Below are 13,207 nucleotides of genomic sequence, written 5' to 3' on the forward strand. Positions count from 1 at the left end.
GAGTAGGATAAGGGTACGGCTAAAAACTTTTGAGAATTGGTCGTCTAGAACATCCGGAACAGAGAGTAAAAGGAGGTTTCTGGGGGCGATAAAATAGCTTCAAGGTATAATGTACAGACAAAGGTATGGTAGGATGTGAATACAGTGGAGGTAAACCTAGGTATTGAGTGATGATGAGAGAGATATTGTCTCTAGAAAGGTTGGATAAGGTATAATGAGCAGGGCTAGAGACTCTACAGTGAAATAAGCCAATAAACACTAACCAGAACAGCAATGGACAAGGCATATTGACATTAAGGAGAGGCATGCTTAGTCGAGTGATCATAAGGGTCCAGTGAGTAGTGAGGTTGGTTGGGGTAACGGCAATTCAGACAGCTAGCCGGGCCATTGGTAGCAAGCTAGCATAGGATGGAGGTCTGTTTTTAGCCACCTCATGCGTTTCCGTCGGTAGATTAGTGGGGTTCCGTGTGGTAGAGGGGATCAATCCAATTGGCAAAATAGATATAGTTATAGTGACCCAAGAACAATTGTCCGATAGACCTATTCAGATAGCAGCCGATGAGACAGCTAACGATTAACGGGCCGCAGATGGGCATTCAGGTAGCGTCGCGACGGAGGGGCCAGTTGGATAACTCCCTCGGGCAGATAACGTCGGTAGTCCAGTGAATAAAGGCCCGTGGGGCTCCGCATCGGCAGTAAAACACGGGTCCAGATAGGTGATTGTAGCTCAGGAGTGGCTGATGGAACTCTTCAGCTGGCTAGCTCCGGAATAATTGATGTTTGCTCCGGGATCGACGTAAACCAATAGTCACACGGATAGCAGCTAGCTAGCTGCGAGATCCAGCTGTAAATGTCCAGAGCTTGTGGTTGAAATCCGGGGATATGCAGAGAAAAATAGGTCCGGTGTGTTCTGGTCTGAGTAGCGTTGTACAAAACTGGTGATAGCTTTTCGAGCTAAAGGATAGCTGATGACCACAAACCGTGGTTAGCTGAATACTAACGTTAGCCAGTAAACTGGCTAGCTTCTGGCTAGCTTCTGGTTAGCTTCTGGCTAGCTTCTGGCTAGCTTCTATTGTGGATTTCAGATCAATTCTTATTTTATTTTTTTAATTGGTGAGGCGGGTTGCAGGAGAGTGTTTTGAAGTTGAATTTTTGGAAAATAAAATATATAATGATATGCGAAGAAAGATGTAAATATATATATATACACGGGACACGACAAGACGAGGACATCTGACTGCTATGCCATTTTGGTAAGAAAATATAAGAAAAAAGTTATAAGATAATCTCTTTAAATGTTCCTTGATATTTTATCATCCCCTTTTGAACAATGTTATTTTCCAATGATAAGACAGTGGACTGAGAGGAAAAATTATTTGAGAGATCATGCTCAAAACAAATAGACATTGATCAAATACAGTAGATACTGAAACATCTTTTATTATGTATTTTGGGACAATTCAACCAAACCTCATACATTATCATTTGATCAACAATGATATTCAAAAGCATGTTTGTTTTGTCAATTTAAATATCAAATATGGTCAATTTATCAAAGATTGCACAGTGCTGTACATTCACCGAGCATACAGGCAACACCAAAGCGATGCCATCCAGAGGAGATTAAAACATTTTAACATTCCTGGTATTCCTTTTAGCTGTAGGCGGAACCAGGCTTTTAATGACAGGTGGGTTTGGGTGGGCAAGGGATCTATTTTTTCGGGACCTCCATCTCCACATCCTCTGTACGGGAGACCACCTTTCCATCAACCATCTCCTCAATCACCGTCCTCACTCTCTTTGTCACCACTGGCTCAGCTACAAAGTAGGGACAAATAACCATTAGTACACTTAGGGTTGGGCATAGCTAAAGAGGAGAAGCACAGAGCTATGAGAACACATAGCAGCTTAACACATTCAAATCAACTAAATCCTTTGTGTTCTAGAGTGCTTCACAATTACTACCGCTGGGTTCAATCAATATGGAATTTGATATGATAGAAAATGGTCTCGCTCTACTTACGTTTTTTGACCTCAACAATCTCAACCTTCTTGGTGATGACAGCTCTCCTGGTGTGAAGAAGATATTTTAAGTGTTAAGTACCTTCATACTGAACAACTCTACATTAATCTCTCTACTCTGTAACACAGTCTCTATTGCCCAGTTCCAAATTGACCCATGGCCCCTTCCCCTGTGCACTTCTTGTAGATCTGTAATCATCAGATAGGCTGCTGTAGGTCATTAGCGTAATGATGATTGCTCCATCTTGCTCTCTAGTAATATTCCCACCATAGTTCTTGCATGTATCCAATCCTTTTAGATTCAAAGTGCCTACAGCAGGTGGTGTGTCAAAGGGATAGGGGAGGGGTTGATTTGTAATTGGGTATGTAAAATGCACATTTATAATTTACATTGGGGATGTGAAGCCCATGTAAATCCCATTGGGTATGTAACTTAGGGATCTGCAGCCTTCTCTTCTCTCCTCTCCACTCCTTACCCGACATCCTCTCCATCCAGCAGCCTCCTGTACTCTGCGATCTCCATCTCCAGCCTGGTCTTGATGTCCAGGAGCATGCGGTATTCGCCGGCCTGCCTCTCGATGTCCGTCTTCATGCGACCCAACTCCTGCTCCAGGCTGTTGACCATGCCCTGGAGCTGGTTCAGCTGCATGCTGTAGCGGGACTCTGTCTCATTCAGCTGTCCCTCCAAGGCTGATTTCTATTGGGAGAGGGGGAGGAAGAGGAAGGGTTAAAGACTTCAGACGATTCAACAAGTAGTGTTGATTTAGGCTACCCACACTGACATCAGTGAATGATTGAGGTGAAGTTCCTGGTGAGCACGTGTTTTTAGAACTCAGTTTTGAGGATCACAGCTGTGGTATAACAAAAACTGTTATCCTCAACTTCACTTCATATATCCATCAATCAAAGAGCTTGTCAAAAATGAAATGTAATATTATTATAGTTAGTAATCATTACAAAGCTCTGAGTTGACTGATTGCTTCTCTCTTCTCTCTCTACAACTAATCCATAATCTTCAGTTTCTAAAAGGTAAACCTGAGGACTCATATGTAACCCGTAGGGTAGGAATGTATTTATGAGGTCTAAATGATCATATTTTTACTGTGAGGTGTCTGTTGTACTGTACTGTTCAACTGAAGGTGGAATCTTGTAAATGTCATGTATTTCCGAATTCCGAGTAATCTTCTACAGTAATTACACCTAGTCTAGCTCTAACTCAAACTCATACGTCTAGCATCAACTAGGAGGCAGAGAGGGGTGTGACGTTAGGGGGGTTGAGGAGGCTTTTGTTTCCTCACCAGGCTGAGCTGGGACTGCAGCTCGATCTGCAGGGCCTGAAAGGTCCTCTTGAGCTCGTTGATCTCACTGCGGGACGTCTGGAGGGTCTCTGTGCTGCTGGTCACCACCTTGTTCAGCTCATCAAACTGGGACGTACAGAAGGAACACGGTAAGGGTTGTGTAACTCCACTTGTTCTGGTAATATGCACAAAAGTCATTCTCCGTGGTCTGATATCTCTATATTGACATGATCAATCTAGTATAAGATAGCTTCAAGTATGTGATCACAGTAATTGGTTGTTTATAAGCACTTTAAATACTGCCCTCATAGGACATAGTGTTCCTTTTAAGATGTGCATTTTCATATTATCTAAAACAGAACAGATGGATCAAGAGTTTCTCCCTAGACAAGGTTGGGCTCTTCTTCTCCTCACCTTGCCCTTGTACCAGGTTTCCATTTCGCGGCGATTCTTCTCGGCAATGCCCTCATACTGAGTTCGGATCTCCTCCATCATCAACGCCATGTCCTGCTGGGGTGCTGCATCCACCTCCACGTTCACTGAGCTGACGTTCATGTGAGCCCGCATGGCAGCAATCTCCTATAAGGGGCACAGAGTGATGACAGAGGTCAACACCAGATGAGAGGCCAATGGAGGTTGCCACTGGGTAGGCTGTCACTGGGTAAGATAAGATACAACTTGACTGTCCCAGACAGGGAAACTGTCTAGCACAATTACATAGGGGTGTGGGGTAAAATTGGGTCACAGACAGGTGGTGTCTCAGGTTCAACCCCATCTTTCATAACCTAGTTACAGTGTTCATGGTCAGCTTCTCTGACATTCTGTATAACCGTCCTAAAGTAAGTATATGATAACTTACACTCAAGGTACTCCAACATGAAATAATACTTGTGACCATGTGATCTCAAGTGTGGTTTTAACATCTATGCCATACTGCTGCAGGGCTTGTGACAAATTTGCTGACAGCTTTAATGCTACCCAAACAGAGACAGCGCAGACACTCCAAACAAGGTCTGTTTGATCTCTTGTTTGCATTGTCATTGATACAGCCAAAGACAACACTGCTTGGCATGCGATGAGAATGAATTATGTCTCTGACAACTCCATTTGACTCTCACAAACCACATTGTTTTCATCTAGGTAAAATGTATAAGAATTTTGAACTGTGGGGAGGTCTTGCTATTGACAGTGCTGTGCCATGACTCTTGGGGATATGATATGATAAAAGAGGGGCTTTGTAGGGGCTTACAAGGCCCCTACAGTGCCCTGAGGAACACCCACCTCCTCATGGTTCTTCCTGAGGTAGACCAGCTCCTCCTTCAGCCCCTCAATCTGCATTTCCAGGTCTGACCGGGACATGGTCAACTCGTCCAGAACCTTCCTCAGTCCAGCAATGTCTGCCTCCACTGACTGACGCATAACCATTTCATTCTCAAACCTTTCCAGAGGGAAATGGAGTTAACCAGCATTATTAACAGTTGCCGCCAACAGTAAACATACCAAATGGCACAAATCCAGTCAGACCAGTTTTATGTGCAGTTGACCGCTGATGATGTATCTAAGGTGTACAGTAATGTGACATTTAACATCACGTCATGGGCTCATTGACCTTGAGTAATGTTATAGTAGGTGTGGCTTCATACTGTAATAATGGTATAAAAGTTGCATGACTCAAGTTTACATATGACGTATAGTTCCCATTCCAATCCTGATTTAAAGTATTATTCTAAGATGAATTCAACAGTTGTTTGCTGCTTCCTTCTTATAGACCCTTTGTACTCACTTGACTTTGAAGTCCTCTGCTGCCAGTTTGGCATTGTCTATCTGCAGGAGGATACTGGCATTGCTCAGAGTGGCAGCACTGATCTGAGAACAGGACAACAAAAAATGGTTGGTACATGGTACATAAAAAAGGAAGACAACTACACACAGTCAGGCTTATCACAATGATTACATAATTTGCTTGCGTGATAAGGAGGAGCCTATCAGAGCTATAATAGTGTGTTAGTAACTTATTGATTAGCCTCCTTCCCACGCATATATATACTGTAGCCTATCTATGACAAAGGCCACACCGTTATGTATGGGAAATAATCAGCATGACTTGGATCACATCAGATGAAATAATACAAGATGCTATTGAACTGTGGTATGATTCAATCCGTGTCATCATCACGCTCACGGCTCTCCCGCTTGAAAGAAGTAATGTAGGCGGCGTGAGTGTGAGTGTGAATGTAAATGTTGACAGGGAGATAAGTTGAACAGAAGTGGTTTCACCTGCCAAGCCCTTTTTTTGGTAATTGCTTTCTTTCAATAGAGACAAATATACTAAACAACACTCATGACATGTAAGTCCTATAATCCATCACTACTGTAAACGTGGTATGATTCCTCTATTAAAGTCAAGGGTTTACAAATTCACATCCTGAGGGCACACTTATATTGCAGCCTGACAGCTTCATAGATGCAGTCAGTCAATGAACAGTATGACTAGAAGCTAGAACTGAATTGTATATGAGAATATATGTTGTTTCCTGCCTGAGTAGAAATGTTTAGACATTTTACTTTTGTAAATGATATATCCTAATTTAATTTTTTATCATCATAGAAAACTTAATCCAAACTCAATAGTAAATAGGGGTGAAGTTGATGAAACAAAATGTAATAATATCAATCTCGCTCAATATAGCAATATACTGTATTTATGATGCCCTAAGAATACTCACCTTTCTGCGCAGGTCGGCAAGAGTAGCTTCGTATTTACTGTAATCTCTAATGACCGGTGTCTTCTTCTCGTACCACTCGCGGATTTGACGCTCGAGCTGAGTATTCGCCGTCTCCAAGGAGCGCACCTTCTCCAGGTAGGTGGCCAAACGGTCGTTGAGGTTCTGCATGGTGGCCTTCTCGTTGACCGACACTGCATTACTACCATAGCTGCCATTGTCACCTCCAAGCGCACTGGACAGATCGAAACCGCTCCTGGTTCCCGAAGCATAAGATACGCGGACACTCTGTCCCCCTGCCCCTCCATAGACGCTTGGTGCCCGTGATGCGATGCGACTCTGGTACCCTCCTCCGAGAGACATGGAGGATGAGCCTCGGCTGCCTCCATAACTTCGAAGTGATAAAGCACTCATGGCGACGTCGTGATGATGGGTATGTAGAGCTGACAAAACCCGGAGTGGTACTTCGAAGAGTTGGTGGTGAACCAGTTTAAGCCTGATAGCAGAATATATACCCCCTTGGAGGTGGGAGCGGCTGGATGTCGCATTGAGATAATTATGTACGTGAATAGATATTCATTAGGCATCCAACAGGTGTGTCCTTAGTCAGCTCATTAAAAAAGGGAACTAAGGTGTGGTGCGCGTGAGAGTTAGCTGGCATTCTCCCTACATAATTGTTTTCACTTTCCTGTACAGCCTGACATCTGTCAAGGCATGATAAACCTCAGATAAGCAAGTTATGAATATGATAAGATAGTAGCTCACGTTTTAAGAGATAACAAACGACTGGAACCCGCAACAGAAAGTCTGCTTTCCCCTCTAGTCACCGAAAAATGTAGGATACAGTAAAATAGGCTCCTCTACCTAAACTTTGTAGAACAGTAGGCTAGCTCACATGACATGCTCATGTTGGTAGACTATATTTTGAGGAGATGGAAGGATCATAAATATTTTTTAAATACAAAGTATACATTTCATCAATATTATGTTTATTTTTCAAATGTTATTGGGCAATTATATTATGTTCAAGGGTAATGGTAACAGGTTTAGAAGTCTCCCAAATGTGGAGGCTAATCTAAATCTGACGTCTAATAAAAATAGGTACCGTTATTTCCTCATAGTTAGTGAAAATATATAGGTTTTCCATTTAGAAAATGTAAATGCATTGATCATCATACCATAAAAGTAGTCGGTGACGTGACATGGGGCGTTGATAAAGAGGAATTTATGAAATGGTTACCCTGATATTTATTTGATGGTTTACTATGTTAAAGATTCAAATAGGAAGTTACAAATTGTTATAGAGATGTCACTTGAATCAAGAGGACATTCAGGACATGAGAGAGACTTCAGGAATACAATAACTATTACCTTCAAAAGGTTCTCTAAACTTCACATCAAAGTTATAGTTGGTTGCCCATTATTGCACAAATACAGGTATTTGTGGATTGCCCAAAACAATACACAGAAACACACTAATATACACTGAGTATACCAAACATTAGGAACACCTTCCTAATATTGAGTTAATGTAGCACATATAGCATCCGGAAAGATTGACATGCCATTTATAAAAAATATTGATGTGCCATTTATTAAAAAGATTGATATGCCATTGATGTTAACTGAATTACACAGAAAACTGGTTTCATGTTTGGCTTCTGCCGTAGGCCAGTGTTGGTATACGGGTCACTAGACGTCTTCTCCCGTCAAACTCAAATCTCTGTTATTTTGTCAACAGGTGCAAAGTGTGAATCACGAGCTAGGTGTTTCCCAGATGTTGAGCGTAAACACAACCTTTCCATCCCTCTATGGAGTTGTTTTCACAGACATGTCCTCTAGTATAAGTCATTTGCAATGATATGATTAGCATGTAAAATAGAAAGCAACCACAAACTGGTGTTGTTCTTATTACTTGCCCCTAACGGTTACTGATACTGATGTACTTTTCACCTCTGAATTCAATCCATCAGTCTTTTGGGAAATCAAACTCTATTATATGTTCAATAGCATGTTGTATGATTATATCTGACGGAAGGCTGCAAGTCATGCTTAGGTATCATTTTCATTATCCATTACTATAAAGCCTTTGCCAAACTGTGGTTATGGTATATCTGTGTGGGTAGGCTAATTAATCACTTACTAACACACCTTCATAGTTCTATGTACTGTATGTTCACATTATTATGCCTTCATAGCTGTTTAAGGAAAATGAAACATTCAAACACAATACACTGCATCCCTTATCTTTCAATCCCTGTTCTGATTTATATTATTTCGTCATAACCTCAGAATAACACACTTGTTTACACTTAGAGAAAGTGTTATTGTGTTTGTGACTGCATGTGACACAAGAATAGTATAAAAAAAAAACTTTACTGGCTCAAATAGCCGACCAATCAGCCTGTTACCAACCCTTAGTAAACTTCTGGAAAAAAATAGTGTTTGACCAGATACAATGTTATTTCACAGTAAGCAAATTGACCACAGACTTTCAGCACTCATATAGGGAAGGACACTCAACCAGCACGGCACTTATACAAATGACTGATGATTGGCTGAGAGAAATTGATGATGAAATGATTGCAGGGGCTGTCTTGTTAAACTTCAGTGCAGCTTTTGACATTATCGATCATAGTCTGCTGCTCAAAAAACGTATGTTCTATGGCTTTTACACCCCCTTCTATAATGTGGATGAAGCTGTTTAGGCCCCTTGCTTTTTTCAATCTTTACTAACGACATGCCACTGGCCCGTGTGTCTATGTATGCGGATGACTCAACACTATACACGTTAGCTACTACAGCGACTGAAATGACTGCAACACTTAACAAAGAGCTGCAGTTAGTTTTGGAATGGGTAGCAAAGAATAAGTTAGTCCTAAATATTTCCAAAACAAAAGCATTGTATTTGGGACAAAACATTCACTAAACCCTAAACCTCAACTACATTTCATAATGAATAATGTGGAAAATGAGCAAGTTGAGGTGACTAAACTGCTTGGAGTAACCCTGGATCGTAAAATGTTACGGTCACAACATGTTGATACAACATTAGCAAAGATGGGGAGAAGTCTGTCCATAATAAAGCACTGCTCTGCCTCTCCAAACAGGTCATGGACAAAGTTGTGGAGAAGTACAGATCAGGGTTGGGTTATAAAAAAATATCAGAACCTTTGAACATCCCACGGAGCACCATTAAACCATTATAAAAACAAATTGAAAGAATATGGCACAACAACAAACCTGCCAAGAGAGGCCGCCCACCAAAACTCACGGACCAGGCAAGGAGGGGTATTAATCAGAGGCAACAAAGGGACTAAAGGTAACCCTGAAGGAGCTGCAAAGTTCCACAGCTGAGATTGGAGTATTTGTCCATAGGACCACTTGAAGTCGTACACTTCACAGAGCTGGGCTTTACAGGAGAGTGGCCAGAAAAAAAGCCACTGCTTAAAGAAAAAAATAAACAAACACGTTTGCCAAAAGGCATGTGGGAGCCAACACCTCTCATCACCGCGAGAACATCATCCTCCAGTGAAGCATGGTGGTGGCACCATTATGCTGTGGGGATGTTTTTCATTGGCAGGGACTGGGAAACTGGTCAGAATTGAAGGAATGATGGATGGTGCTAAATAAAGGGGAATTCTTGAGGGAAACCTGTTTCAGTCTTCCAGAGATTTAAGACTGGGACAGAGGTTCACCTTCCAGCAGGACAATGACCCTAAGCATACCGCTAAAGCAACACTCGAGTGGTTTAAGGGGAAACATTTACATTTCTTGTAATGGCCTAGTCAAAGTCCAGACCTCAAGCCAATTGAAAATCTGTGGTATGACTGCTGTACACCAGCGGAACCATCCAACTTGAAGGAGCTGGAGCAGTTTTGCATTGAAGAAAAGGCTAAATTCCCAGTGGCTAGATGTGCCAAGCTTATAGAGACATACCCCAAGAGACTTGCAGCTGTAATTACTGCAAAAGGTGGCTCTACAAAGTATTGACTTTGGTGGGGGGGGGGGGGTGAATAGTTATGCACGCTCAAGTTTTCCGTTTTTTTGTCTTATTTCTTGTTTGTCTCACAATAAAAAATATTTTGCATCTTCAAAGTGGTAGGCATGTTGTGTAAATCAAATGATACAAACTCCCCCAAAAATCATTTTTAATTCCAGGTTGTAAGGCAACAAAATAGGTACAATTCCAACCAGTAGAATCATATTTAAAAAGCAAGTAAAAATACACCTTATGGAAGAGCAGGGACTGTGAAGTGACACAAACATATGCACAGACACATGCATACACACATGATAACGTATGCACTATACATACACTTACACATGGATTTTGCATTGTAGATATGTGGTAGTGGAGTATGGGCCTGAGGGCACACACTTAGTGTGTTGTGAATTCTGTAATGAATGTATTGTAATGTTTAAAAAAAAATCCGGACCCTAGGAAGAGTAGCTGCTGCCAAGGCAACATAAGTCACCATAATGAATACAAATACAAATAACAAACAGCTTTATCTGTAATAGTTCAATGTTGGCAATCCTCAATGCAGAAATATTTTACTTAGGAGAATCAAATCGCTAATAGCCTCAAATTAGTACTTGTGGACCTCAATGAGAATTAACAAAAAACATAATGAAAGAACACAAGCTTTTCCAAAGGAGCCACCTGGTCCATTCAGAACAATATGTACTTTCTAATGAAAACCACTGTATGATGTTCCATTCAAAAAGCATGAATAGCTTTTCAGATGAACAAGACTGGAGAGGAGCACATTCCCCATCCCCACCCTCATAATCATAGCTTTGCCCCATTAAAAAAGACTTGTTTATTTTGGACCTTTGGTTTTGATGCTTACAGGTTTTGCAGCATTGCTGAAAGTTACCCAAGCGTGGCTTAGAGCAGGGTAATTCAACTCTTACCCTAGAAGATCTGGAGCCTGCTGGTTTTCTGTTCTACCTGATAATTCATTGCACACACCTGGTGTCCAAGGTCTAAATCAGTCCATGATTAGAGGGGAACATTGAAAAGATGCAATGGAGCTGGCTTTCAAAGCCAGTTGAATTTGAAGGGCTTAGAGTATCTTTAGGGCTTAGAGTATCTTTAGTATAATTGCTATCCCTCCCTCCCTGTCGCTCTCTCTCTATCATTTTTAAGGTCAGAGTGGGTTGATGTTAGCTGTTTGTCAACACGCTTTAATTTAATTTCGGTGGCCTTCACACAGGTGTGATGGAGGCCCCTGTCAAGTCCCTACACTTTCCGCTTGCTCATGAGTGACACAGCGTATTGACAGATGGCTACTGAACTACTACCCAATGGGCACACACTGGTTGAATCAACGTTGTTTCCACGTCATTTCAATTAAATGATGTTGAACCAACGTGGAATAGATGTTGAATTGATATCTGTGCCCAGTGGCTAAGTACTTAGCAGTTATTTTCAAGCCCACACAGCTGATGGGGAAATGGAATAAGATGTTGTGTCCTCTAGGCGAAAACAGTAACAGACAGACATAATTCATGCACACTTTGTGCCACACAGACTGTTTACTCATTGCAACACTCATTACAACACATTTAAAGTGTTCCCATGATCTTATGTGATTTCTTAACATACAGTAATTTATCGGTAAGACAGTCTTAATTAAGACTGTCTTAATTAACCACGCATGGGCCGCATGAAATGGAATCTAAAATGATTGACCGATTACTTTTGGCCAATTGGGTTGGAATAGGAGATCCCTGCTATAGGGTGTCCTCTCACATTCGCTCTGTGAATTGAACTGAACTGAAATGTGTATTTGAGACCTTATTTTTTATTTATTTTTTATTTTTTATTTAACCTTTATTTAACCAGGCAAGTCAGTTAAGAACAAATTCTTATTTTCAATGACGGCCTAGGAACAGTGGGTTAACTGCCTGTTCAGGGGCAGAACGACAGATTTGTACCTTGTCAGCTCGGGGGTTTGAACTTGCAACCTTCCGGTTACTAGTCCAACACTCTAACCATTAGGCTACCCTGCTGCCGAACGTGCTAGTCTTCAAAGGATGCAGACAGACAGTATAATTGCTCCATTTTACTCCCTGACCTCCGTAAAACAGACATTTTAGGCTGTATTTAGACAGGCAGCCCACTTTTATTTTCTCACTAATTGGTCTGTTTATCAATCAGATCAGCTCTAAAAAAGATCTGATGGGAAAACATCTAATGTGATTGGTCAATATACCAATTAGTGGAAAAAATATCAGAATTGGGCTGCCTGTCTAAACGAGGCCTTAGTCTTCTTTCCCCCTGGCTATCAAGTTGTTCACTTGCTCTGTGTGCAGTATTTAAAATTAAATTAAACGCATCTACCCCCATGAATAGGCCTATTGGTCATTTTCTACCATTTCTACCTATACGTACACTACAGTATCAAGGTTATCATTCAATCAATCAAATGTATCTTTAAAGACCTTTTTACATCAGCCTATGTCACAAAGTGCTGGTTATTGAGGGACCAATCATACAGCTCTAATATAACTGTCTTACACTCCTTGTTGTAGCAAATAAGTTGCTCTCTCCAGTGTTGTGGTTGTGTAAGCCATGCTTGTCTGACCACAATCCTTGTAATGCTTTTGGGCCAGCCTGCAAATATTGTTCTTTTAAGCCCTTAAAGCTAGAATCCATAGTTGAAACAATAACAAAGCCCTCACCCCACCTCTGTTTTTGTAAAAGCTGAGGAATGGGCCTAGAGAAATGTATCCACTCTCAAATTCATAGACAGATCTACGGATGCAACAACTGACCATCCATGATATCAACATTATAGTTTTAACCATGTTTTGAAGCTATACAGTGTTGGTTTACATTTACTTTGTTTACAAACATGGGGTAAAAAAGCTTCTATTCTGGGTTCTGATGGGGTACAACAATTGAACTGACTCATGCGGCATTTATAAGTCATATTCTTCAAGAATCAATGGGTACATATAAATAATTGTGAAGTACAAAAATGGAGGTAGCAACTAAGGATTCTAGCTTTAACCAACTGACCAACTTGAATTGATCAATTATAACTTAGGAAGGAACGGTTCATCCTAAATCAGTTGTGATGGCCAGAGGATAGACTAAACCAGATAATGCCAGTGCACACAGACACCGCTCCCTACCTCTTGCTCTTCTGG

At 41.2% G+C, this 13,207-nt stretch overlaps 1 protein-coding gene across 1 annotated transcript; it reads right to left on the minus strand.

The window, feature by feature from the left end:
* Positions 1-1,424: 1,424 nt before the first annotated feature.
* On the minus strand, positions 1,425-6,528 carry LOC139370420 (keratin, type I cytoskeletal 13-like). The gene is made up of 8 exons (XM_071109886.1): positions 6,047-6,528; positions 5,104-5,186; positions 4,602-4,758; positions 3,735-3,899; positions 3,321-3,446; positions 2,499-2,719; positions 2,024-2,070; positions 1,425-1,818 (listed from the first exon to the last, which is right to left on the minus strand). Exons 1-8 carry the CDS (start codon positions 6,455-6,457, stop codon positions 1,712-1,714), a joined length of 1,317 nt encoding a protein of 438 aa, XP_070965987.1. The 5' UTR covers positions 6,458-6,528; the 3' UTR covers positions 1,425-1,711.
* Between the last annotated feature and the right edge of the window lie 6,679 nt (positions 6,529-13,207).

Source organism: Oncorhynchus clarkii, chromosome 17 (assembly GCF_045791955.1).
Source record: "Oncorhynchus clarkii lewisi isolate Uvic-CL-2024 chromosome 17, UVic_Ocla_1.0, whole genome shotgun sequence".
Classification (NCBI taxonomy): Eukaryota; Metazoa; Chordata; class Actinopteri; order Salmoniformes; family Salmonidae; genus Oncorhynchus; species Oncorhynchus clarkii.

Bases quoted from the DNA above. Each gene is read 5' to 3' on its own strand.
- LOC139370420 (XM_071109886.1), bottom strand. From the start codon at position 6,457: ATGAGTGCTTTATCACTTCGAAGTTATGGAGGCAGCCGAGGCTCATCC. The intron at 3,900-4,601 runs GTGGGTGTTCCT...TGCCCCTTATAG, and splicing joins TCAGGAAGAACCATGAGGAG to GAGATTGCTGCCATGCGGGC. The intron at 3,447-3,734 runs GTGAGGAGAAGA...TGTACGTCCCAG, and splicing joins AAACCTGGTACAAGGGCAAG to TTTGATGAGCTGAACAAGGT.